Source organism: Alexandromys fortis, unplaced genomic scaffold, assembly GCF_014885135.2.
Source record: "Alexandromys fortis isolate MF-2015 unplaced genomic scaffold, M_Fortis_MF-2015_v1.1 scaffold_5, whole genome shotgun sequence".
Lineage (NCBI taxonomy): Eukaryota > Metazoa > Chordata > Mammalia > Rodentia > Cricetidae > Alexandromys > Alexandromys fortis.
The window spans coordinates 8,056,606-8,083,462 of NW_026067924.1; the positions used below are offsets into that span (position 1 = coordinate 8,056,606).

General features: G+C 46.6%; 2 protein-coding genes across 4 annotated transcripts in view; one reads left to right on the forward strand and one right to left on the reverse strand.

Moving 5' to 3' along the window:
* Positions 1-204: 204 nt before the first annotated feature.
* LOC126501844 (tubulin beta-2A chain) lies at positions 205-14,912 on the forward strand. Of its 3 annotated transcripts, XM_050142703.1 has the most exons (4): positions 11,099-11,257; positions 12,481-12,589; positions 12,891-13,001; positions 13,656-14,912. In XM_050142703.1, exons 1-4 carry the CDS (start codon positions 11,201-11,203, stop codon positions 14,714-14,716), a joined length of 1,338 nt encoding a protein of 445 aa, XP_049998660.1. In that variant the 5' UTR covers positions 11,099-11,200; the 3' UTR covers positions 14,717-14,912. The 3 variants fall into 3 exon arrangements, with proteins under 3 accessions (XP_049998662.1, XP_049998661.1, XP_049998660.1); XM_050142705.1 differs by lacking the exons at positions 11,099-11,257; positions 12,481-12,589 and adding an exon at positions 205-337; XM_050142704.1 differs by lacking the exons at positions 11,099-11,257; positions 12,481-12,589; positions 12,891-13,001 and adding an exon at positions 575-749.
* A 215-nt stretch (positions 14,913-15,127) lies between these two features.
* Positions 15,128-26,857, reverse strand: part of Bphl (biphenyl hydrolase like) — a 33,626-nt gene continuing 21,896 nt past the window's right edge. Inside the window, exons 5-7 of the mRNA XM_050142706.1 lie at positions 26,624-26,755; positions 23,366-23,489; positions 15,128-15,524 (exon numbers count right to left, since the gene is read on the reverse strand). Coding sequence (XP_049998663.1) covers positions 15,437-15,524; positions 23,366-23,489; positions 26,624-26,755 — 344 coding nt within the window. The 3' untranslated portion in view covers positions 15,128-15,436. The remainder of the gene's footprint in view (positions 15,525-23,365; positions 23,490-26,623; positions 26,756-26,857) is intronic.

Below are 26,857 nucleotides of genomic sequence, written 5' to 3' on the forward strand. Positions count from 1 at the left end.
ACTTCTGACAGGGAATTTGCAGTGCCACTTCCTTCTGGCACCTCCCAGCCCTGCATCTGTGGTCATAATATGGCCGATGCACTGCGCATTTCCAAGACCCTCTGCAGCAGCTGCTGCCCGCACACATACAGGCCAGCAGCTCACTAGGGTCTTGCCTGTGCTGTCTGACCAAGGCCTTTCTGTGTGACGGTTAGAATCTTAAAAATGATGTGATTCTCTTCTTTTTAGTTTTGGGAGGTGATAAGCGATGAGCACGGCATCGACCCCACCGGCAGTTACCATGGTGACAGCGACTTGCAGCTGGAGAGAATCAATGTGTACTACAATGAAGCTGCTGGTAAGGGTTTGGATGTCAGCCTTGCTTTCCATACTGTGGCAGAGGAAGTGGCTTAGGACCATGCAAACAACAAGGAAATGCTTTTTGCATACATATTTAAAATGCCAACTGCAATAAATAAATAAATAAAAGCACTTCGCAGCTCCCGAAGACCTCTGCATGTCTGGTGTGATTAAGCATGCTTCATGTCTCCATTTTCCTTTTCTTCCTTTGTCTCAGTGCTGGGATTTCTGTAATGAATTCTGCTGCTACATGTATCTCCTTGCCAAGCCCAGTTGTAAGTCAGCACTTGTCCCCACAGGCAACAAATATGTACCCCGGGCCATCCTGGTGGACCTGGAGCCGGGCACCATGGACTCAGTGAGGTCAGGACCCTTCGGCCAGATCTTCAGACCAGACAACTTTGTGTTCGGTATGTCGTCATGCTCCATGAGAGCTGGCCAGATGACTCACCCCTTCCTAGCAGCCATGGGCTTTACAGTTCCGTGTGCAGTGCCCAGCTGAGCCTGTGTCCACAGACCACAAGTCCCGGCCTAACCTATGCAGCTGACAAGATCATGTCTGTGGTCTCTCTTGACATCTCAGGGGAATGTGGGCCTATTTTAAAGGCCTCCATGAGGAGCAGCCTGGGGGGGCAGGGTAGAGAGGATGAAAGTCTTCAAAGAGGGCATTACAGGCTGCAGGTGATTTCAAAGGACCAATGATGCCAGGTAACCACTTCAGTGAGCAAGCTGTAGATCAAGTGCGTAGAGCTGCCTTGCCCTGCCTCTTTAATTATACCTAATTAAGAGTATCTCCAGAATATTCTCTGTGCTTATTTTCAGAGGCAGCTCCTTTCCCTCAAGTTGATTCTTTTGTTTGAGAAAGTCTCTTACACCCCAGGATGACCCTCTTGCCCTACCATGTAAGTACTTGTCTCACTGGCATACCTCCATATGCAGCTCCTCAGCTTGATTTCCACCTTCCCCTCCCCCCGCACTCCCAGGTCTTGGAAATGTGATTTTTATTTTTAAATCAAGATATAAAACCAGAAAGGTTGAAGATGAGCTGCCGCACCATAGCTGACACATGTATATACTGTATAATGCTTAAAACCAGGCTAAGCATTTTCATGTCAACATTTCCGTGTGGCAAAAACTCAGAATCCTTTCAGTTTTCTGCCATGTACAGAACATTGCTGTTTCTATAGCAACGGCACAGCAGTGCTTCTACTCCCCTCAGCCGTAGCTTAGTAACTGCGATCAACATTTCCCCAACACAGTGCATCTTAGCCTTTTTGAGGGTCATTAGCCCGTGGAAATTTTCCCTTTGGAGACAAAAATGTGTCTGAAAGATTATCCAAGGTATCCCAAGAATAGTCCCACCTTGCCCTTCATAGTTTGAATGGCACCACCCGGGATCCTATGTGTGCGTCTAATATTCTCTTTGTTCTGACAGGCCAGAGAAGCACAGGAAATAACCGGTCAAAAGGCCCCTACACAGAGGGCACGGAGGGTGGCACTAGTTTAGACGTCGTACCATCGGCCACAGTCTTAGCCACTAAGGTCAGACTCTACAACACCACACTTTCCGGAACACGATGAAACCTATTGCATCAACGAGGCCCTGTAGTGAAAGCATTGCAGCCCAGAGCTCCAGTCCAGGGGCTCTGACACTACTCTCTGGGTATCCATACACTCGACAAAGACCCATACATACACTTCGAAATAAAGTTTTTAGAAGATGACTAAGGGTATGAAAACAAATGCTTCCTCACACATACTTTGTTTACAACTGTAAACTGTCCAGGGTATCACTGTCCTTGCTGTCTGTAAAACTGTAAAAAGTCAAAAGTCAAAAGTTGACTAGAATGAAAGAGATGGCTGAGGCAGAGGGCTGCACTTTCAGAGGTCCCTGGTGTTCCGTTCTCAGCAGCCTTGTTGGGTATCCCCCAACATGGATGACATTTGCTTCCGCACCCTCAAGCTGACCACACCCACATCTGATGACCTCACCTACCTGGTGTCAGTCACCATGAGTGGGGTGCCCATCTGCCTGCACTCATCAGACCAGCTGAACACAGACCTGAGCATGCTGGCTGTGGATATGGTGACCTCCCTCTGACCAGCAGTGTAGCTGGCTGTTGTTTTGCCGGAAACACTGATGTTTCCCAATAAAGGTCATGTTCTACCTAGGATACTGGTACTAACAGCAAAATAGGTTAGTGAGGGGTTTAAAATACTAGCACAGCTTTTGTTGAGGCACTGGCATAGTGAAGCTATCTTGTAGCTGGTAAGGTCAGAGATGTCCAATGACAGCCCTTCAGACAGGGACAATCAAAGAAGTGACAGCATTGGGTTATTCCTTCCGTCCTGAATCTAAGGCATCCCTGGAGTAGAAGACATTCAAAGCCCTGCTTCGTGAGGGTCCTGGGAGGGGCTGAAGTATTTAGGCCAGGAGTCCCAGGATCTTGTGTAAACACGGAGAATACTTGTGACATGCATGGAGATGCACGGTCACCAAATGCCACCTGTCCACAGGTAAAATTAGGGACTTCCTAATTGATGTCTTTATAGTAACACTGTTAGACCTGGCCACTGGTTCCTTCAGCCCTTATTATTCTAGAACAAAGTGAAGTTGTCTGGATACAACTCCAGTGGCGCCAGGGCTCATTACCCATCTAGCTGATTTCTATGGAAGACTTCTCATGCAGTGACCGGTTAGAAACCCCCTTCCCCGCAAAAGCTTGGCTTGCCTACTTCCCATGGTACACATGTGATGCTCTCTTGTCTCCTCTTCCACATGAACTGGGTTGAGTCCATGCTGTCTGTGGCCATCATCAGCACTAGAGGTGCAAGCATTTGGCTTCCTTCTCCTCCTTGGCTCCATTCTCCATGGACCATCTTGAGCATCCTAGGCCTTAGACCATTCTCAACATCTCCTGTCAAATATCCCATTCCACATCATGGAAGAAGTGAAGCGTATCCATCTCCCTATACCCATAGATCCCCTATCTATAGATTGAGCCAACCTCAAGTTGCAACTATATGGGGGAAAGTCCATATCTGTAAAGAGTGTGCACAGATTTTTTTCTTGTCACTCTCTATGAACTCTATGGTATAAACAGCTACTTAAATAGGATCTACACTGCTTAGATGTTATGAATCATCTAGAGATGTTTTAAAGGATACAAGAGGGTGTGGAAGCTTCTAGGAATTTATGAACTGCTTTATGGAAGGGGTACATATCTAAATTCCTATATAACACTTTCCCATGGCTACTGAAGGACAACTGGGCTAGTTCTGTATTCTTGTGTAATAACTCACTACAAACTGAGAAGCTAAATATGGAGCGATCATTTTATAGTCTCCAGGGATCAGTAACTTAGCACTGAAGATGATGTCTTTATAGTAACACTGTTAGACCTGTGATATCCTAAGGGATATCACAGAGTGGGCCAGCCTTGTCTACTCTCTCGTTTGAGGCATAGAGGCTCTTTTCACACAATTCATCTGAGGGCCTTCTCATCTCTGCAGCTATCCACCAAAGCCTGCTCTCCATGTGTGGAAATGCCTGGCCATTCACGGTAACACAGCCCCCTCTCCCGAGGCCAAGAGGAGAGAGAGCGTGCTGAGCCTGACAGTCCAAACTGAGGTGCTCTTTTGTCACCTGCAGCTATCAGTCCTGTTGGGGGGGGGGAGGGCATTAGAGACAGCCTACCCAGAAAACCTTAAGACAGACTGATGTGAAAACGTACTGCCTATAAAACCCCATCCCAGCAGGACTTAGATCAGTGTTTGAACAGGAGAAGGGGTGATCTTAGAACCTGCCCATTGCTCATGGACTGCTGAGAATGGAACTAACACGGTCTTTGGACCCAGATAAACCTGTGCTTATCACGGGGTAAATAACTTAGCACATTTGTTAGTAAGCACAGTGCGTGTAGTGCCAAATGGCAAAGCTGACCCAGATAATAAACTGTAGAGAGGCCACAAAGGTTCATTAAATATATATTAATATTAACACGCACGGTGCATGTTAGATTAACCACAAAGTATCGGTGGTATCACATTAGTAGCAACATTTAGGACTGTGAAACACTCTTATTTCTTGGTATCCAAGGAGATGGGTCTCAAGAGCCTCTGGATGCCAATAAAATGGTCAAATGTTTGCAAATAACCTACACACTTCCTCCTATTCACCGTGTGTTGTCTCTAGATTACTGATAACTCCTGATATGATGGCAAAGTCATGCAAATAGTTGTTTAGCATGAGGAGAAAGCTGTCCGCACATGCTCGGTATTGACACACATCTTTGTGTTATTTTTGGATGTGTTTCATCCACAATCGACCGATTCCGTGGATGTGCCGTGAGCAGCCACGGGGGCCAACAGTAGAGAGAGCTTTCAAATCGATCTTGCCTCTGACATATGAAGCTAGCGCTCAGGACTCTTTTGTGCATGTGGCAATGAAGGCTTCTCTAGTGACAGATGCAGGGGGACCTTTTCCAATTCGTCAAATATTTCTGGGATTTATCTCAGACATAAAGGGACATAATAACCAGGAATGTTTGGGGATTTCTCTGAAGATCCCAGTTTCACAGTCAGGGAGGCCCTGTCTGGTAGATTTTTGTTTGTTTGTTTTTGTTCTTTATTTTGTTTTATGTCTAGAATGCTCCCAGCCCAATGAACACCTTTGAAACAATAATTTGAATATTCCCTTTTAACTAAAGGATGCCCATTGGGGTTTTGAAAGCATTTCCCCTGGGTATTCCTTGGATTCATCCTCCCAAAGAGACTGCTCTTCAGAAAGTAGCACAGACCATGGTAGGGACAGGGAAGGAAGGATCGTTTCTGCATCAGAGGCTGAAATGCAGCAGTGTGGCTGGGAATGGACTTCATGGTTGAACACACAGGGCAACCATCTCTGAGCCATGCTCTCTCCCCTGTGCTTGTAAAAATTTGCTGCAAAACTCTCCCCTGCACATTCTCGGGGAAGGCAGAATTATTAGGCTCCGTACAAACAACTGGCATCCTTCCCTTTAGAAGAAATGAAAATATTGATGTCTACCTTCCCGAGTTGTTATTTGCCTTGAAAACAAAACTGAACAGATCTTGGGGTCTGGAATGTTCTGGAAGAACTGACTAGTGTTTTCTACATTAGCTCAGCGGGATGGAGGGTGGCATGTTCAGCTCCACCCAAATTCCCTGGCAAAACAGATTTTGGTTGAGACGTGAAAGCTGGTGTTCTGGGAATAGGTGATGAGGGAACCAATGCTGTAAAGGAACGGGAAGAAGGTCTCCTCGGCTTGGGGTACCCCACAAAGCTGGTGTAGGGTGTCCTCTGGGGACCTGTAGACTCAAGGGACTTGTGTAGACAGGAACATTCAAAGGTTGCCCCAACTTGCTGCATATTTGGTCACATCTGCAGTCCACTGGTCCTTCTCATGGGCCAAGAGTCAGATGGGAACAGGAAGATGTGCACACCGTAGCATGGAGTACAGAGGATGGAAAAGCTTCAGTTAACTAGAGCGGCGGTTCTCAACCTTCCTAATGCTGTGACCCTTTAATACAGTTCCCCACGTTGTGGTGACCCCCAACCACATAACATTATTTTCATTGCTACTTCATAACTGTAATTTTGCTACTGTTACGATTGTGGTGTAAACGTCTGATATACAGGATATCTGATATGTGACCCTGTGGGGTCATGACCCACAGGTTGAGAACCACTGGACTAGAGTCTCTCATAGAGTGTGGTTCTGTCAGTCAGCTTCCTGTCAGCGAGACAAAATACCAGGGATGAAAAAAAATATCATAAGGAAGAAAGCTTCACTTGTCTTAGAGTTTCAGCAAGCAGCCCTGTCCATGACGGGTTGACTCATCGCTTCGTGGCCTGTGATGGATGTGGGTACATTAGGGTGGAAACTTACCGTAGTGAAGGAAAGTGTTCTGTGAATAGTGGCTAAGAATGGACAGACTGAGAAGAGGCGGGGCCAGAGTCCCCAAATCCATTCAAAAGTATTTTCTCTAGGCTCCCACAAAACCAATAGGTGCAGTAGGATCAAAAACCCATTGCCATTGTTCTTGCAGTCTCACCTTACTAGACCTGGATGGAGGTGGGTGGTCCTTGGACTTCCCACAGGGCAGGGAACCCTGATTGCTCTTTGGGCTGACGAGGGAGGGGGACTTGATTGGGGGAGAGGGAGGAAAAGGGGAGGCAGCGGTGGGGAAGAGACAGAAATCTTTAATAAATAAATAAATAAAAAAGAAAAGCAAAAAAAAAAAGTATTTTCTCTAGGTCACCTATTCCATGTACCAAATCCCATCTCTTCAAAGTTCTAGCACCCCCTTATAGGACCAGCAGTTAGGAAGCAAGCTTTTTTTTTTTTTTTTAACAGAAACACATTTGGGGGATATGGAAAATACAAACTTTAGCACTGACAAGAGTTGATTCTGATTTATAAAGGAACATAAGGAGCAGAGGGAAGACACACTGAACCCTCTGCAGTCAGGAGCCCAAACAAATCCTCCCTGTCTTGCCTCATCAGATATTTTGCCACAGTGGCAAGAACAATAAGGAAAGCAAGCTCCCTGCGCGGGGGAGGGAGAGAAGAGGGCAGAGAAAGGGAGAGGTGGGGTGGAGAGGAAATGATCGTGCCAGCTGCAACAGCGCAGACGTATGTAACTAGCAGTTGCTATGTGGCAGGTGGGACTGTAACTGCTGATACACATTGGGCTGTGCAGTCTTTGTAACAACCCTAAGGAGGTACAGTTGTCCCTTAGCGTCATGGAAATGGACTCCGGGAGTTCATTAGATTCTCGAGTCTCTTATATAAAACTATATACAGCCTGCGAACTATTTCTAGATTACTAATAATGCCTGACGTTATACGCATCATGTTATATTTACTGTGTGTGTCAGGTTGTATTGTTTAGACAATGACAACAAAGTTGATGCATGCCTGGTTGGGAGCATTTATTACAAATATTTTTTATTCCTCAAATACGGTTCGAAGACTCTACACATGCAGAGGGTTGGTAATATGATTATTCCCACTTCACAGATGAGGAAGAGGGTACAAAGAGGTTAGGACTGTAGGGTTTGCCCGCACTCACTCAGCCTGTGTGGCCTGTGCTCTTACCAGCCAGGGGATGTGGTGGGTGGGATTGGGATTCTTCCTTCTCACACATCTAGGTGATCAGAAGATTGACAGACCCTGGGGGGAGTTTGCCTCTGTCTGAAACTTTGTAACATTGTGTCTGATTTAAGTCAAGGAATAAAAAGATAACATTTGTACTTAATCACAAAGGCAAAAGTTAAAATTAGTTTTAGAAGGAACAAAAACACCTCAATGCACACGTGGAGGAAAAAGGAAGTTATTACCATCAAATATCAAAAGTGAGGAGGGGGTGGTGGCACAGGTGCCTTTAATCCCAGCACTTGGGACACAGAGGCAGGTGGATCTCAGTGGGTTTGAGGTCAGCCTGGTCTACAAAGTGAGTTCCAGGACAGCCAGGGTTACACAGAGAAACCCTGTCTCAAAAATCAAACAAACAAAACCCCCAAACAACAACAACAACAACAAATCAATAGTGAAACACACACACAACACACATCTAGAGATGTGTGGATACACTAGAGCTCTTAAATTTTAAAATAAATAAATATTCTGTATGTGTATGTGCACAAGTGTCCAAGTATACTCACATGCATGTGGAAAATCAAGGGACAATATTTTGTGAAGTCACCTCTCTCTGTCCTCTTTTATGGGGGTTCTAGTGACTGGCCAGGTTTGTATACCAAACTTCTTTATTTGCTGAGCCACTTGCCAGCTCTAAATTTTTAAATCTCATAGCCAATAAGTACATATGGACCACATATATTTATGGGGTTAGAGCTTAAGACGATTTCAACCTCTGGCCAAGAGGAGCCTCTTCCATCTACAAAGGAGATTCATACTTGTAAAAGGGACCTGACATGTCCTTGAAGGTGGTTGAGAACTATTAATACACATTTACCCTGAATTACTGTCATCTGATACAAAGTTAATAGATTTGGCTGGGGTTATTGCTGAAGCTAATGTTTTCAAGCTTTTAGGACCCTTATAAGTGAACTGACAAATCTGTCTCAAGGATCTCTGTCACCCACAGACGGAGCATCCGTCATAGTTGCTACTAATATGCCGTGCATCCACAGTGCACTTTTCACCAACGCTTTCTCACTGGGACCCTTCCTGGGTGAGCCTGGGGAAGGCAAGGAGGGAAACTGGGCAGGATGAGAAAAGGGTAAGACCTGAGTTCATGTTCAGTCATCCACCCCTTGGTCTAAATTTTTGTCATCACTACTCCGCAATGACTTCAGGGCAGGGATGATGCCAACATCTAGGGCAGGGAGAATTGCCTAGTTGATTTCTTCCTGACATGCTTGCACTCTGGACTCCACAAAGCAGCCTTGCTTTGTGATAGTGTCATGGAGTTTGGATATTCATACTGGAGACAGAGAGAGAGAGAGAGAGAGAGAGAGAGAGAGAGAGAGAGAAATCAGATGAGTCATTTCAGACAGGGCAGGCATTGTTTAAAATCTGTGTTTCCCTGGCTGTACACTCATAGACATCAGGGTTAGCCATCCGATGCTGACGGAAGCAGGCTGCCTCCGGATAATGCCCAAAGCAGATGGTCTTCAGGAGCCTGTGCCTGCCCTGAGCCATACAGTCACTGTTCACTTACTTCTGGGCCACTCAGTGTCCAGAGCACCCTGGGTGCTGCTGGTATCTCAGCACCCATTTCCACCTAGTGAGTTAGACTCTAAGGGAAATTGCTAGAGGACCCAGAGAAGAAACAGTCAAAAAGCCACACTCCCTGAGGTGACCTAGTCGCTGCCTGCTAGGGGACTTTACATCCCAGGGTCATCCCTTTGGATTCATATCCTCTGCTCCTCTTGACCTTAAACTTCCACCATGAATGAAGCAGCATAGACCAATAGGCAACTGTCTCCAGGACATTTGTAGAATGCCATGACCAGTGATATTCTCCAAAGCAGGACCATTTCTGCAGAGGTTCTGGAAGGTTCTAGCTGATCAGGAAGAGCCAAGCTGTGGAGCTGGAGCAGAGTGGGGAAGAGATGGAGGCCAAGCCTTATCCCTGAGAAGAGTATCAGCTGGACAACCTATCAGTGGGGACCCAACAGCTTGGGGGTGGGTGGGAGAGAGGAGAGCATGTAGGACATCCATTCCCATCTGAGGGGGCACCAGCACTGCCTGCCTGCTAGGGTGGGAACCTGGAGGTCTGGTTCCCTGAAACAGAGCCTTCGAAGATGGGATTTAGCCTGGGCAAATTCATGAAGGACTGGCTTGTGGCTTCCACCTCAGCATATGACCCGATATTAACATGACACGCAAGATCCACATTTACAACAGCATCACCGTGGACTTTATACAGGCATTTTTGCCTTATAAACTCAGCCTGCTTTCATATATACCTTCTCATTTCCCGCTCGCAAAGTCAGCTCCAAGGCACCTATAATTATTTCATGTTTGAAGAAACTGGCTCCCAAGAGGAAAAGGTGGAGGCTTCTGTTTACCTGTCCACTGTTTCTGACCCATCCAAGAATAACTCCTATTGGTCCAGCCCTCATGAGCATCAAGCCTTTGAAACTCACCCAGGGTTTCTGCTAACAGAAAGAATGCAGGTTCCTTGGCTTTCTGGCTTTCTAGCTGGCCAGGTTTTAAAGCTTGCTTTTCTGACAGAAGGAACCAGGGTAATAATGAAGCCTGTTGTAGAACAGCACTAACCAAGAAAGCTGTAACGTGAGCCCTAAATGTTGGCTGTACCAGTATTTTTATATTTCCCTGGCTGTCATCTTTTTAAGCCTGAATCAATTTAAAACATGATACTTGTGACCTGTTATCAGTGTTCTTTGGCTAACTTACCAAACCCATAAAAACCATTGTGTATCACAACTCAGAAAGGGACCATGTATTTCAAGAACTCAATAGCTGTCACCTATGACTTAGAGCAACCAGAATTACCTCTCAGGTGGCCTAAGGTTTGGAAGGAGTAACCTGACCTCAATGCTGTATTAGATTCCTTCTTTCCCTTCCTCCCTCTCTCGCTCACGCGCGAGGGAGGAAAAAAAAATCGACATTTAAGAGCCTTTTAGGACCCAACAGTTCAGACCAGATCTGTGACAAATCTAGTTCCGAACACCCCCATCCCCCAGCAGTCTACCAGTAAGAGTGCACCTTCGCTGTCCTTCAAGAAGCGCTCAGCACCTCTCCAGAACCTCCCCTCCTCCTCCCAAGCCGTACCCAGTCTGGCGTTTGACTCACCCTCAGTTACCACCCAAATTTAAAAGAGAATGGGGAGAGAGTTTAATCCCCAGCCCAGGATGTAGGCACCCCCACTCATTTTGACATCCAGTAGAGGATGCATTTCAGTTCTGGCCTCAACATCCAAGAGCGAGGCGATTCCTGACCTGCTATTGGGTAGGCGGGACCCTAATCTTTAGTCCCTGGGTGGTGGGGAGTGGGCGGGGTGGGAGAGGAACGGTACTGTGACACAAAGGTCTCGCCAGTGGCCGAGCAGCTCGTGGACGCTGAGGGGAAGTCAGCAGTATCGGCCGAGAGACGCAGCAGCTCTGTGACACCGGATGCAGGGCGAGTACCCCTGCACCTCGCACCGCGCCCCGGCTCCCTCTCGCGGTGCCGCAGTCTCCGCCGCTCCGCCCCTTGACACTACCCCCATGACGTCAGCGCGGTCGGGCGGGTCCCCGGGTATAAAAGGCTGAGCTGGGGGAGGGAGACAGGTCTTTGCCTTCCTTAGCCCTCTCTATCCACGCACTGCTCCGAGGGCCAACGCCTCCACCCCGTCTGCAGCCAGCACCATGCGTGAGATCGTGCACATCCAGGCAGGCCAGTGCGGCAACCAGATCGGCGCTAAGGTAGGCGCTCCACTGCGGAGGGAGTGGGTGGGGTCGCCCGCTCGGGTCGGGATCCCAAGGTTGTGAACGAACAGGGGTCGGGTCGAGCCTAGGGGGATCCAGATGAGCCCGGACTAGTGATACATTCCACCGCTGGCTACTGGGTGGGTCTGGTTCTGAAAGCAGTTCAACCTGCCACCACGCTCGTGACAGCCTGTCTTAAATCAAGGTCCATTACATTGCTTTGGCACCCAACCCTTCTGCGGAGTGCAGCTGACATTCCTCTGGCTCTTTTCGTTTCTGAAATTTGGGTCTGGGGTCACTGTCATATGTCGTGAGAACCTCATGTCAAATGTAATTTGTATATATATATATTTTGTCTGTTATATGAATGAAAAACTGCAGTGTCATTGGGTTGACAGATGTTACAGAGGCGTCTCTTTGGGCAAACAGATGAGGTTGTTAGACAAATGCCCTCACAAGTGCTCCTCTAGACTTGACATAAAATGCAGCGGTCGTCTTTCTCGTCTGTGAGACAGCAGGTGACTGCATGGAATTGGAGCTGTGAGACCGGGCTGCAGCCTGGAGGCAGCAGTGGGCATTCAACATGGGTGTGGGCGGGAGCCTGTGCAAGGACGTGGTCTCTTTCAACACCGCCATATTGCCCACCCAACCTCCCCACCCCCTTTCCTGCTGCCAAGTCACAATGGAGGCTGCATCCTCGGGATGGCCAGCTTTTTCCAGGGCTGCCAGGCACCCTCTTAGGATTGTGTTGCCCACCCCGAACATTCCTAGCCTGGGGTCAATACCCGAAAGCCAATATGTAGGTCAGTGGTAAAGAACTGGGCTGTTGAAAGCTGCCATGGAGTCTGTGCCAGGAGTCATTGATCCCAGGAGGCGCCAGAGGCGCAGGGGGTGGGGCACCTGATTTTCCCTTCTGCCTTTTTCCATCCATTAGCCTGTATGTAGTAACATTCAGCCCTGTCTGGAGTGAGAGAACCACTGCCTCTGCACTTCTGACAGGGGATCTGCTGTGCCCACTTTCTTCTTCTAGCTCCTCCCAGCCCTGCATCTGTGGTCATAATATGGCCGATGCACTGCGCATTTCCAAGACCCTCTGCAGCAGCTGCTGCCCGCACACATACAAGCTAGCAGCTCACTAGGGTCTTGCCTGTGCTGTCTGACCAAGGCATTTCTGTGTGACGGTTAGAATCTTAAAAATGATGTGATTCTCTTCTTTTTAGTTTTGGGAGGTGATAAGCGATGAGCACGGCATCGACCCCACCGGCAGTTACCATGGTGACAGCGACTTGCAGCTGGAGAGAATCAATGTGTACTACAATGAAGCTGCTGGTAAGGGTTTGGATGTCAGCCTTGCTTTCCATACTGTGGCAGAGGAAGTGGCTTAGGACCATGCAAACAACAAGGAAATGCTTTTTGCATACATATTTAAAATGCCAACTGCAATAAATAAATAAATAAAAGCACTTCGCAGCTCCCGAAGACCTCTGCATGTCTGGTGTGATTAAGCATGCTTCATGTCTCCATTTTCCTTTTCTTCCTTTGTCTCAGTGCTGGGATTTCTGTAATGAATTCTTCTGCTACATGTATCTCCTTGCCAAGCCCAATTGTAAGTCAGCTCTTGTCCCTACAGGCAACAAATATGTACCTCGGGCCATCCTGGTGGACCTGGAGCCGGGCACCATGGACTCAGTGAGGTCAGGACCCTTCGGCCAGATCTTCAGACCAGACAACTTTGTGTTCGGTATGTCATCATGCTCCATGAGAGCTGGCCAGATGACTCACCCCTTCCTAGCAGCCATGGGCTTTACAGTTCCGTGTGCAGTGCCCAGCTGAGCCTGTGTCCACAGACCACAAGTCCTGGCCTAACCTATGCAGCTGACAAGATCATGTCTGTGGTCTCTCTTGACAGCTCAGGGGAATGTGGGCCTATAGAGGCTGTTAAAGGCCTCCATGAGGAGCAGCCTAGGGGGCGGGGTAGGAAGGATGAAAGTCTTCAAAGAGGGCATTACAGGCTGCAGGTGATTTCAAAGGACCAATGATGCCAGGTAACCACTTCAGTGAGCAAGCAAGTGTAGCAAGTGCGTAGAGCTGCCTTGCCCTGCCTCTTTAATTATATCTAATTAAGAGTATCTACAGAATGTTTCCTGTGTTTAATTTTAGAAGCTACTGAGTATTGTTAAAATGTGTCTTCGTCAACTTGATTCTTACTTTATTATGATCCCCAAGGTTTTTGAGGTCATTGATATACTGACAATATTTCCTTCCCATAAAGCAGTGTATCTAAAAGACTATTAGATGTTTTTTTTTTTTAAGGCCAGTTTTTTCCTTTTCCTTCATAGTCCAGTGATACCGCCCTGAAATCCTAAGTGTCTAATATTCTCTTTTCTTCTTGCAGGCCAGAGTGGTGCAGGAAATAACTGGGCAAAGGGCCACTACACAGAGGGTGCTGAGCTGGTGGACTCCGTCCTGGATGTAGTAAGGAAGGAGTCTGAGAGCTGTGACTGTCTCCAGGGCTTCCAGCTGACCCACTCACTGGGGGGAGGCACAGGCTCAGGCATGGGGACCCTGCTCATCAGCAAGATCCGAGAGGAGTACCCAGACCGCATCATGAACACCTTCAGCGTCATGCCCTCACCCAAGGTCTCTGACACCGTGGTGGAGCCCTACAATGCCACCCTCTCCGTGCACCAGCTGGTGGAGAACACAGATGAAACCTATTCCATCGACAACGAGGCCCTATACGACATCTGCTTCCGCACCCTCAAGCTGACCACACCCACATATGGCGACCTCAACCACCTGGTGTCAGCCACCATGAGCGGGGTGACCACCTGCCTGCGCTTCCCAGGCCAGCTGAATGCAGATCTGCGCAAGCTGGCTGTGAACATGGTGCCCTTCCCACGCCTGCACTTCTTCATGCCAGGCTTCGCACCCCTGACCAGCAGGGGCAGCCAGCAGTACCGGGCCCTGACAGTGCCTGAGCTCACTCAGCAGATGTTCGACTCCAAGAATATGATGGCCGCCTGTGACCCGCGCCATGGCCGCTACCTGACCGTGGCTGCCATCTTCCGGGGCCGCATGTCCATGAAGGAGGTGGACGAGCAGATGCTCAATGTGCAGAACAAGAACAGCAGCTACTTCGTGGAGTGGATCCCCAACAACGTCAAGACGGCCGTGTGTGACATCCCTCCCCGGGGCCTCAAGATGTCTGCCACCTTCATTGGCAACAGCACCGCCATCCAGGAGCTGTTCAAGCGCATCTCGGAGCAGTTCACTGCCATGTTCCGGCGCAAGGCTTTCCTGCACTGGTACACGGGCGAAGGCATGGACGAGATGGAGTTCACCGAGGCAGAGAGCAACATGAACGACCTGGTGTCTGAGTACCAGCAGTACCAGGATGCCACCGCTGATGAGCAGGGCGAGTTCGAGGAGGAGGAGGGCGAGGATGAGGCTTAAGGACGTCTCAGATACATTGTGCACCCTTAGTGAACTTCTGTTGTCCTCCAGCATGGTCTTTCTATTTGTAAATTATGGTGCTCAGTTTGCCTCTGTCAGAAATTCACTGTTGATGTAATAGTGTGGACCTCCTTTCAAGATTACAGTATTGTCTAAGATTATCTATACTAATAAAAAGCATGTGTATAAAACCTGTGGTACTTTTTCCTTGACATCCCTTTTTTTTTTAAATGCAAAGCATCAGGGGGATAGTACTTTGGGACTTCTGCTTAGTGTTTTAATTGTTATCATTCCAGATCTCCTATGAACTTATAGAATCAAGGACTGAGAGAAACCCAGCTTTTGACTGTTAGGCTATAAAAATATGTTGTAAATTCAAAATGTCCAAAAACAGTAAATGCGAACACTATAAATGTTTCACATAAAATTTATTTGAAAATAAATTATGGTAAGAATTTGCTTTTAAGACAATGATAGAAACTCACAATCTAACATTTCAAATGCCAGTATTCATTTTTTGTAGCCATTAAAGCTACAACCTGATTCGGGTATGCTATTTTTCCCTGCTTGCACTCAGCTATATCATGGTGAGTGTGGGAAGCCTGGTGGTCTATGAACTGAGGAGAGAAACAAGGCAGGCATATTGGAGCATCCTAGTAACAGACAAGGACATGATCCTTCAATACAGAATCACCCAGAAACCAAAGACTTCCTGTAATTTCACTGTAGAAAGTCTTCGGCCAACTTGTTGAATTCATTTGCAAAACGCAAATGCAGATTATGCTTGCCTTCTGGCATCAGATGCAACCTAAGAAACAAACCAAGTTTTTGATCAGTGGTACATATTTAAAATGCTTTCACCTCATCAGCACTTCATGAGACTCTTGCAAAATTATATATACGTTCCATGAATGTGCATGGCAGGATGAACTCCTTAAGGATATTCTAACCACTCCAGAAATAGACTGAAAAGCCATCACTGAACAGTGACCTTACGTTTGGGATTGTATCAGGTAACCAAAAGGGTTTGACTAGAAAGCATGGAGTAATTGTTCTGGTAATTACTTTAAGAATCCATTTTTTAACAAATGTGGTTTTAAAAGACTATTGGGGAAAAGAGTTAAAAAAAAAAATAGGGGTGATAGTGACTGAAATCCCCAATGACCGCCATGAACATTTGCAAATAAAGCTGTTTGGACAAAAAGGTGGCGCTGTGTGACACACCGCAGCGCCCAAGGCCACCGCAACAATGGGTATGTGATGGGAAACTGGAGGATCGAAGCGCTTTGTTTCGCTTTTTCGCATTATTTTTATTTTATTTTTTAAATATTTTTTGGAAGGCTACAAAGGTGGAGGGGGGACATGGAAGGACTGGGAAATGAGTGGGATTGGGGTACATGATGCTAAATTCCTTAAGAATCAATAAAAATGATGTTAACAAAAAAAAAAAAGAAGATGGTAAAAATGAGAAATAGTCAGAATTCACTGAGTTGCACAGGTGAGCATTATGGGTATCTGCATAGTGGGCAAGCCAAACAGGGATTCTCCGCCAGCAGCAACCTCCACTGACGGTTCTAAGCCATCCTGTCATGTTCAGGGAACAGATCAAGTAAGCCTGACTACAGTCAGCAGACAGATGGAGAAATGCCTCAGGAATGTTGGGCATGTGACGGGGTTCATCAGCAGTCATGTGCAGTGCTACCTCTGCAACTGCCACCTCATGTCTTTGGAAGACTCCTCTGTCCTGGAAAGGTTTTTGTTTAATCTGATTTTTGTCAGAGGATAGATTGGCAATTACAAAAAATAAATACAACTTTAAAAATCTTATTTGTTGCTTCTAAAGTGTCAAAATAGAAGTTTGAACAAAGCTTTTAGGAGGCAAGCTCAAGTTCTAGCCTTGTCTACAGTGACAACTGGGTGTCAAAAGAACTAGACTGGAGAGAAATTCCAATGATCCATCCTGTAAGTCTCTGATCTTTCAGCAGCAGTACTGATGATGGATGCTCTTAGCAACTCAGAGGGCAACAGGGAGGACACTGGGGGAAGGCAGCCATCCTCAGAAGATGCTGGCCCTTCTGAAGGCAGCTATGCCAGTGGCAGGGGTGGGAGGACCAAGATAATCAAGCAAAAAGGAAATATATACTGATGGTATCTTTTAGAGACAGCTGTAAAGTCAATAATGCTATTAATAATAACCAGAATATCTTAAGTTTAAAATGTGTTCTTAGAAGGGATGAGTTAGTCCAGCCCCAAAGATGACCCAGCTACACTCCACAGGCATGGGGATACAGGGATGCTCAAAAAGCTGCAGATTTTGGGATACAGGAAAGGCTCAGTTTCCCAGGATGCTGAGGTAGCAGAAGGACAAGTATAGGCCAAACTACAACCATTTATCTGAATTAAGTTGGGTTCAGAGGCCAAGAAACCCTGACCTGACCATCCTGAAGTACATCTAGAGATGCCCAACTCAGCTGCCACCTGTCCTGTCCCATTTCTACAATTCGCTGGTTCCCAATAAGAACAGGAAGAGACCAGCTGTACATCCCTGTTTTAGTTATACAGTGAAACCTAAAGTTTTTCTACAACATGTCTAGATCTTGGGAAAATAAACAAGCGTTCCTTTATACTAAAATCATGAGAGAACTCCTCTAAATGCCAGGTGGATACATTAGTGGATGCAGGGACGGACAGTGGGTTGGTGAAGGAGTGGATGGGTAGGTGGATGGATGGGTGGGTGGATGGATGGACGGACGGACGGACTGGATGCATGCATGCATGGAGAGATGAAATTATGGAGAAAATTATTCTCCTTGAAGCCTTTCCAGGTTTTTATGCAAATCCTCCCTTTACTGTGTGGAACCTACTGTGAATCCTCGTGGGAACAGGACCAGAAGAGCCAGCCATAAACACTCGGCCAGACAGCCGCTCTGCAGCTGACCCAGTTCTTACCCAGACAACAAAGGGATGCATGTGCCTCACGAGCGGCTTTCAAACATGCAGATTCTCCAGGAAATCTAGTAGGAAAGCCTGTCACTAAACACATGTCTCGGATGGTCTTGAAGAGGACCTACAGGGCGAAAGTTCCTATTGGTGAGGGAGGGGTTCTATAGCATGTGGCACCTTTAGAAAGTCTAGATCTCTTGGGAAGAAGCTGTTAAATTGGGGTAAATCCGTGGTCATCTCAGCTGCAGATCCAGCCCCTCTCACCCTTGTCAGCTTTCAAGTGAAACCGTGAGAGCTGGCCAACAGTGATGAGGCCAAATTGAATGTGTTATAGCATCTTCACTCCAAATGAATGCGACAAAATTCTCACTACGCTCTGAACCCATACATCAGCCAGGAGGACTGTGGGGCCTTCTTTCTCTGGAAGCCAAAGGAGCAGATGGTTCCTTGTGAGGGGCTCTTGTCCATCATGAAACCGGACAACAGCAAGCTACACAGACCTTTCTCTCATCCCTCAATGGCAGACCTCCAAAGCCATGCAAACCTGGCTGCCCATAATGGGAACAGAAGGTTTTCTTTTTTGATTATGCCTCTGAGAAAGCCCTAAGGAAAAGGCAAAGATGTGAGAACTACAAGTTTCTTCCAATTAGTGAAGCCAGAAGGCACTGCCCCCCCAGACATTACCCTAATGGTTGTACTAGTTTGTGTTGAAGTAGGAGCGGCGGCAGGGCTGCGTCCCCGGCTCCCGGCCGCCCGCATGGCTAGCTTATGCCCCGAAATAATTACACGGAAACTGTATTCTTTCAAAAACTGCCTGGCCCGGCTAGTTCCAGCTTCTTATTGGCTAGCTCTTACATATTGTTCTAACCCATTTCTAATATTCTGTGTAGCCCAAGAGCTGACTTACCAGAGAGGATCTTAACCTGAGTAAGTCTGGAGCGGGAGAATCATGGAGACTCTAACACTAAACTTCATTCTCCCAGAATTCTCTTCTGTTTTCTCCACCCACCTAAGGGTGGGCCTATCAAGGGGCCTAGGCAGTTTCTTTATTAATAAGAAATCACTCCCACATCAGTTTGGAGTTTGGGGGCACACTATCTCAAGGGGAAGTTAATTTTCTTAAGTCTAATAATCATGTCTCATGCATGGAAAAGAAATGAAAGCACTGTGGTGCTCCCCACCCACCCTCGAGGGAGCACTTCCACCAGGTCTGCAGGACTAACGATTCACTGCACTGTGTGGAGGACAAAGTCTTCCTGAATCTGCTGTGACACCAGGGATCCAGCTGGGGCCCACCACCTTAGCAAAAGACGGGCATAAACTGTGGGGGTCATTAGTGGGTGAAGGGTTTCACGGAGGCAGCATAGTCTCTGCACTGGTGGTTATAGCCTCCCCCAGAGCCACCAATCTTCACCTGAAAAATGGGGTAGCAATGGTACCCCTGAGACTATCATGGGGACCAAAAGAAAGAACACATGCACATGTACCAGTTTATGATCATTGTATCGGCATCTGCTATTGTTTTACTATATATTATATTATATATTATATCATATTATATTTTGTAAGAGACATTAGAATGGTTCTAACTGAGCACAGCGTATTAATGAATATTCCGGCTTGGGGAAACACAATTTATTGGTTGACATAAGACTTCCAATTGGGCTGGGTGGTAGTGGTACACGCCTTTATTCTTAACAGTTGGGAGGCAGAGGCAGGTGAATCTCTGTGAGTTCGAGGCCAACCTGGTCTACAGAGTGAGTTCCAGGACTGGTTCCACAGCTACTGAGAAACCCCGTCTTGAAAGACTTCCAATTGGAAGATTTTTTTCCCCTTAAGGAAAGTTCTGCAAAAAGCAAAACTAAACAAAAATGTGTTTAAGATTTTCCTGGAAAAGGTTAGACTCTGCTCCTTTTGAACGGAAAAGGCCTCAGCCTAGCAAGCGCTGGCAACTTCTGTTTGGAGCTAACCCTGTGATCTCCTGACTGCTCTCTGCTAAGCTTCCCTAGGGGAGAAGTCATGGGGCCATGAGGGATGGAAGCTCCCAGCAAGATGTGGTCTACAAACACAGGCTGAAGCAGGTACCTTCCACTCTATATGACTGAGAAAAGGAACTCAGTTGCTAGTGTGTTTAAGATATGATAGAGAGAGTTATTCTAGAGGATGAAAATTAAATCACTTGCTGAGAGTTGTTGAAAAAGGTATGAGTAAGGAACCATGTGACCATGGGGTAAGGAGGCTTCCCTGAGGGGAAGATACTGAGCAGTGACTTGAAGGATGAATGTATATGGATAGACAAGAAGGGGGCCAGGGGCATGGAGGCTTGTCCCTGGAGCTGAAATGCAGATTCCAGTTTCTGTTAACTCCTGAGATTTGAAGCCTTAAAAAACACTTTAATGGAATGAACTACTCCCCTCACCCCCCCCCACCCTGCACCATTCATAAGCTGGAATCTCAGCATCTTTAAAGAAGTGGCTCGGTACAGAATATGGTCCTTCTCTTATCCATTATAGACTAGTGTCCTCAGAAGAAAAGCAAACTGGGCCCAGTATCAGAGAAAAGACCCTCTATGAGCTGGGGAGAGAGGACTCGGAAGAGACTCAGTCTGTCAACACCTCTATCCCAGACTCTAGAACTGAGAGAAGATGGATGTTTGTGTTGTAAGAAAGTGCTGTCTTCCTAAAGCTACCACATGTTGACAATATTGAGGCGGAGGGTGTTGCTTAGTGGCGGGATGCATTTTTAGCATGTGTGAGGCCCTGACCTCACCCCTGGCAAAGAAGAAGAAAATTAATAAAATACTTTAAATAAAAATGCACCTAATATATCTACATTGTCAGACACGACACCTTAGCCTTACCTACTTTAAATATGCTCAGAACACTTACAGCTGTGCAAAATCATCTCCCACGCCATGGACCTTGAGCTATAAAGAAGCGCTGAGAGCATCATGCAGTTTAGTGAACCCTAAACAGAGTGGAAAGCCGATGGATGCATGGGGGATGCTCTGGTACTGCAGGGGGAAAGTCTTCCTTAGGAGACAGCGAAGGCAGGAACTCTCTTGCTTTGTCATGGCAACCAAGCTAGCACGTTCCCAGCACAGTGGCTTAACCTAGCTGGGCAGCCACATCCTCTCCAGTCAGTCCAGCCCTGCTGCCCCCAAGAGCCTCTTCATGTCAACTCTAGAATATGATGGGTACCAATTGCTGCTCGACAACACTTCCCTGATGGTTGCTGGGACTGCTCGCATGCTTTGTAATGGGAAATGCCCACCCAAAGGCTGGCAGACAAGACAGGCAAAAAGCCCTTCAGCCAGGAGGGAGGTCTAGCTTCAAGGGAGCCCCGAAACTAGGATCAGAGCAAGAGGACTCCAAAGACAGGGTCTCTTCAGCTTACTGCTGCAGTCAGAACAGCTCTGGCAATGGACTTTCTATAAGAGTTTCTGTGGGAGAAATGCAGCTGCCTAAAACTAAAAAACTAAAGCAAAGGCCTCCTTGCTTTTAAGAGACTGTGATTCCTCTCCTATGAAGAGAGGAAAGGGAAGTGAAGGAGACAGATTAGCAAAGCTGGAGACTGGTCTCCTTCCAAGGAGGGAAAAGCAGCCTGCTGTGACTCATACAAGTAAGTGCTTCTTGGTAAAAACCCATCAGGACAGACTCTGCCTTTAAGTGCAGTTAAAGACGTGCCTGGCAAGGTATGCGGCGGCCCTGCACCAGAAGGCCCAGTAGGGATTCGAAGTTCTAGGAACCCAGTTTCCTTCTGTGGGCTCCCAAAGAAGCCAGCCACGGGCTTGCAGGTTACCCACCCAACATAAAGGGCTCTTTTAGCGAAAGGAGTGGAAAACACAGACCAGGTTTAGAAAACCGTTGCTAATAACATTTTATCTCCAACCTGTGAGTTCCAACAAATATGGTTCAAAGAAAATGATTTTCCACCAAATGTACAGGAAGAGCACATTTTCTCTAATATTGATGCATACTGTTGCTAGGAGATAGGTTTGGAACAAAATTTTTAGGCTAATCTTTCTTACAGACAGACATTTATTGAGCTTGGCTCCTTACGGGGGAATTTCTGCATTTATCATGAGGGTCAGTGTGCAAAAACCTTTCATTTCTGAAGCAGAAGCCAGTTAACCAGGCCACCTAGCATGGCTGTCCTACCATCTCTCTAAGGGTACAGTCATGCTACAGCGAGAAAGTTCTGTTTTAGGAAAATATAGGACTTTGTCATTTACTAACTCAGTAGCTTGAAACACTCACTGTTTAGCATCAACTGAGCTTGAATTCTATCTAAAAAAATGGAGCTACTTTCCTTAAGTTTCTAGTGAAGTATAATTAGTTATCTTATGCAAAATATGTTTAAAATACAGAATTCAACGCAGAAGCACCACATTGCATACTCTAAACACGGGAAGTTAAAAGAGTACACAAAGACTAAGATGAATCGAAAGCAGCTGGGAGATTAATAAGGAAATAAACTTTGAATTTTGTGCCATAGCCATGGCTGAGTATTATGATTTTATAAAAGTCAAGTTTGAAAATGCCTTTATTTATTATGAACTTCTAAATTTTTGTAAAAATCCTTTATGTTTACTCACAACCTAATTTTTTTTTTTTAATTTTATTTTCGAGGCAGGGTTTCTCCGTAGCTTTTTTGGTGCCTGTCCTGGAACTAGCTCTTCTAGACCAGGCTGGCCTCGAACTCACAGAGATCCGCCTGCCTCTGCCTCCCGAGTGCTGGGATTAAAGGCGTGCGCCACCACCGCCCGGCTTCACAACCTAATTTTAATCCAACTTCTGCCTTTATTCTTTACTTAGACGACACTCCTCCCAAAGTGATTGCTATTCCTGCTCACATTCTTACATTTGTTTAACTCATGCTTGAACTGCTGTAAGAATGAATATGGAGGATGAAGAATGGCCTTTCAATATAAAGAAACACACACACATGCTTCAAATATAGGGAGAAATGTGAATTACTATGCAATTGTATTTTGCTGTGGAATAAGAAACACCCCTACCCCTTACTTCCAAATCCCCAGAGAAGCCCAGTGTGAAGATAGGCTTAGAAGACTCGCTCACAGCCAGTGGAGCTATTGGAGGTGCCAGCTTTCCCTGCTGGGCTCCAGGGACTTTGAGGACAGAGACCTAAACTAAGTGCTCAGCGTGCAAAGCAGTGCTGGTCCTCCACAGACATCAAAATCAGGCATGTGGAGGGCCCGAGCACATATTCAAGGTGGATTTGACTTGTAGTGCCTACGATATAATTTTAGAGAGAAAAAAAGCCTCAGAGTTGAATACAGAATATGACTATATCTTTGTGGGTGACTACCAAAGGACAATTCGTTTCTTTGGTTTGGTTTTTATGAACTTTTATTATTGTTTATATGAGCTAAAAATTCCAAGGAATATTGAATTGTTGCCAATGGTGCTACAAATCTAAAGAGATTTTCTTGTTATAGAGCCCAGGGACATGTTGGCCTCACTATGCTCAAGGACATTTATCAGAGTCTCCCTGCTGTGGCTCCCCAGAGCTCAGAGCTCAGGTCCTCTGTGCCTGTGGTGCTCGAAATACCGCTCTCTGACCAGATGGGGAACACACACCCTGAGCCCCCACTTCTCCCACTTCTTTTCCTTCCTATGGCTGCTCTCACTTCCTCAGAGGCTTTGAGGCACCCAGGGGTTGCCGAGCTGTAACAAGACTCACCGTGACCCTTTCACACGCTTGTGAAGGAAGTCAGTATGAAAGCGTGGGACCAATGGATCCTTCTCCCCGTGCACAATGAGGGTTGGGCACTGGATCAGGGGCAGCAGGTGCCGACAGATGTTACCTGAGAGACAAGAGCACAGGAAATCCCCTCAGCACAGTCTCTCTGCAGGGAAGAAGCAGAACTCTGTAGAGATGCCTGCTAGACACCAAAGGCTTGGGCTCCAGAGAGCTGCCCTTAGGAAGTGGTGAAAGCCTCTGGGTGTGACCTTGTGGGACTTCCTTATCCTTGGGGACATGCACCTGAAGGAGACTGTGGAACCCCAGCCTACCCTCTCTCCCCTTCCACTCTCTGACTTGGGATGTGACCAACTTTACTCCACCAAGTGCTCCCAGTGCCTCACCATAGACGCAAAGGCATCAGAGAGCTTGCTCGTGTCTGGGAACCTCCAGAACTCAAGCCAAAGTAAGCCTTGTCTACTGTCTTAGGTGTTCAGTGATCCACTGACACACATGTCCCTCTGCATTGCGGCTTCACTGTCAGTGGAAGCCAGTTTGATCTGGGGTTCCTTCCAGTTTTACCGCTCTTAGGTTTCCCTCTTCTATTTCCGTGCTCTGCTTGCTTGATACTCTACTAGAAAATACAGTTTTTCCTGATGAAAATTCATAGTTTATGTAAAATGTAGACAAAATCAAATAAGGAAGCAAGCAAATAAACCCCACAAGTGTTGCATTGCAAAGAGGCAGCCTGTCAGCCACATTGATGATGATGCCTGACATTTGAAACCTTTCCCTTTGAGGTTGTGTCTCCATGGCTGAAAGCCTGGCCTAAGAATATAGGGACTAGCCTAGTATGCTGGGACCTCACGGTAAAGCGGTAAAGCTACCCTGTATCCATGCGTGTGCTTTAGCGACACTCCCGAGTACCACACCTGGGTGGCTCCCAGCCAGCTAGAGCTTCAATCTCAAACAGCAATCCTCACAGTTGCCCGTGGCTGTTATGAGGTTACACACGTGGTTCTGGTGGCCGTGCTATTAGCTCCTTCCTCCCCTCCCCTCCCATCCCTGCCTGTTCTAAATGGAAGATGCTATATAACTGAGCTAGATGTGATCCAGCGTGGGTGGCGCTGCCCACCAGGTGCCAAGCCTCTGCCCTTCTCTTCAGCTGGGGATTGCTCTCCAGCAAGGGAGAGTGACCAACTGGCTGGGGAAGTACTTCTCCTGCGAGCACACACCTGTCAGCTGGAAGGGGAGGCGTTGAGGAAAGCCAGCTGCACAACTGCTTGCTGTGGCAGGAGATGGTAATGCTCACCGCACTTACACTTCTTTATTTTGTTTTATCTTTTTTTAAATTTTGAGACAGGATCTTGCTGCGCATTTCTGGCTGGACCGGAAGTTCCTACGTAGCTCGGGCTGGCCTCAAACTCTGTCTGTGCCTCCCAAGTGCTGTGATGAAAGGCACATGCCACCACGCCAGGGTAGTACTTACATTTTAACTCATTCAATACCGAAAAACATTTATAAATTAGGTGCTTTTAAAAAAATCACATAACAGCACTTTCATAATAACTGTCCATAGCACTCTACCATAACTGAATATGTATTACCTCACTTAGTCCCCACGAAACTTTATGAGGTAGCTATTAGCATATTCTCCAGTAACCCAAAGCCATTCTTACAGCAAGTCAAGACCTCAAACGCAAGCCCTGATGACCCCACACCTGTGCAATCACCCATGCTGCACCAGGTGCCTGTCAGCCTGAGGACACAGACACGAAGGAAAGAGTCCTGTCAGAGCAGCAAATACAGAAGGGAGAACAACTATTAAGGCCTGCTCTAAGATGACTTCCCTATTGAATTCTCCATGTTAGGATGTACTGAACTGTCAATTTAACACTGTTTCCATCTCTTCCTTGCCTCCTCCCAGGAAGCACCGAACCACAGGTCTCAGTGTGTTCTCTTTCGTGGGGAACTGACTCATTCTGTTTAGCAGCATCCTTTTCTGTTGTTTTAAGTGCAAAGAAACACCTTTTAAGGACTTGTTACTATGGATGAAAACTGCATTTCAACGGGATCACTGTAAGGCACGGATTTGCTCTTTTGAACTTAAACCAAACATGTAACATTTCCAAAGTCCCTTTCATTGCGAAAGCTTTGATATTAGAGATGAGTCACCCTGGAAAGGATTACCTAATAGATGAAACCGTCCCTTTAGACACACGCATTCTGTAACAATGTTTCCAACAGCAAATCTTAGCTACTCTAATGGAGCAATTACAAAAAGAAAAAGAAGAGGGGAAAAATATCGATTCCAAGGTGCTTGTTACAGTTTGGATCTCAGTGTTCCCTAGGGCTCCCATGTTAGAGTGTGTTTCCCAGCATGGAGCAGGAGAGAGACATGGGATCCTGAAGAGGTGGGGCCTAGTGGAAGCTCACGGGAGAGGTGAACTCTCAACTCTTCCTCTTTTTTCCTTTTTGCCATAAGAGGTAAAACTTTGCCTTGCCAAATTCTCCTACTATGGGGCACTGCACCACCTGGCCTTGAAGGCAGTAGTTCTGTCTACCCATGGACCAGAACCCCCAGAACTAAGTCACAATACACTTTCCCTCTCAGTAAGCTGATTGTCGCAGGTGTTTGCCACAGTGACAGGAGGCTGACCTAAACACGTAGCTATATAAAAAGAAACTGAGTTCTGCTTAGAGATGGTCATCCTTACCGGAAATCTTACTAATTTGAGGATACACAAAAGAAAGCACTTGTCCACGGCTCAGGTTATATCACTCGGCTCTGAAGTTGAAAAGAGAATTGAGCAGTCTCTTCCTCTCCCTGGCTCTGAAAAGCATGGCAAAGACTTCCTCCTGCTTTGTCCTGGAAGTAAGATGAGTCGAGTGTGGGCCCATCCAGACCGAAAAAAAAAAAAAATTAGTGTCTAATGGTGGCTCTCCTTCTAATGACCTATTCTTCAATTAGAAAGTAGAAACAGGTTTCTGGAGGACAGTTTCATGCTGCCACTGAAGGGAAGGGAACAGATTGCCACTAAAGCCTCAACAATAACCTTTATTCAATGGTCCTGTCTGGCATTTACACTTACTACACAAGAGCTAATATTATGTACAGTAACCTGTGTCTCTGTTCACATATTAACAGTGTGAGGATAATGGCTGTGTCTGTTTCTTATGGAGAAATGCAGGGAAATCAAGGGAGGCACCCAAGCCTCCCCTGCAATTAGCAAAGGAACCTTAGTCCGTGCAACGTACCATCTGGCAGCTCTTTAAACTGGCTGATGCTATCCACCCAATTCTCACAGGTTTTGGCAAAGTAGTCATATCCATATAGGGCTTCCAGAGGCTTCCTTGCCTTCTCACTCCATTTGGAAACATCTCGGATACCTGAAAAACAGAGGTATGGACAAGGATGTGTCCAATCTCAGATTATGGCATTATCTTGAAGTAACCTAAGCCAGGCTCCCTCTGGGCCTCACGCTCACTGTT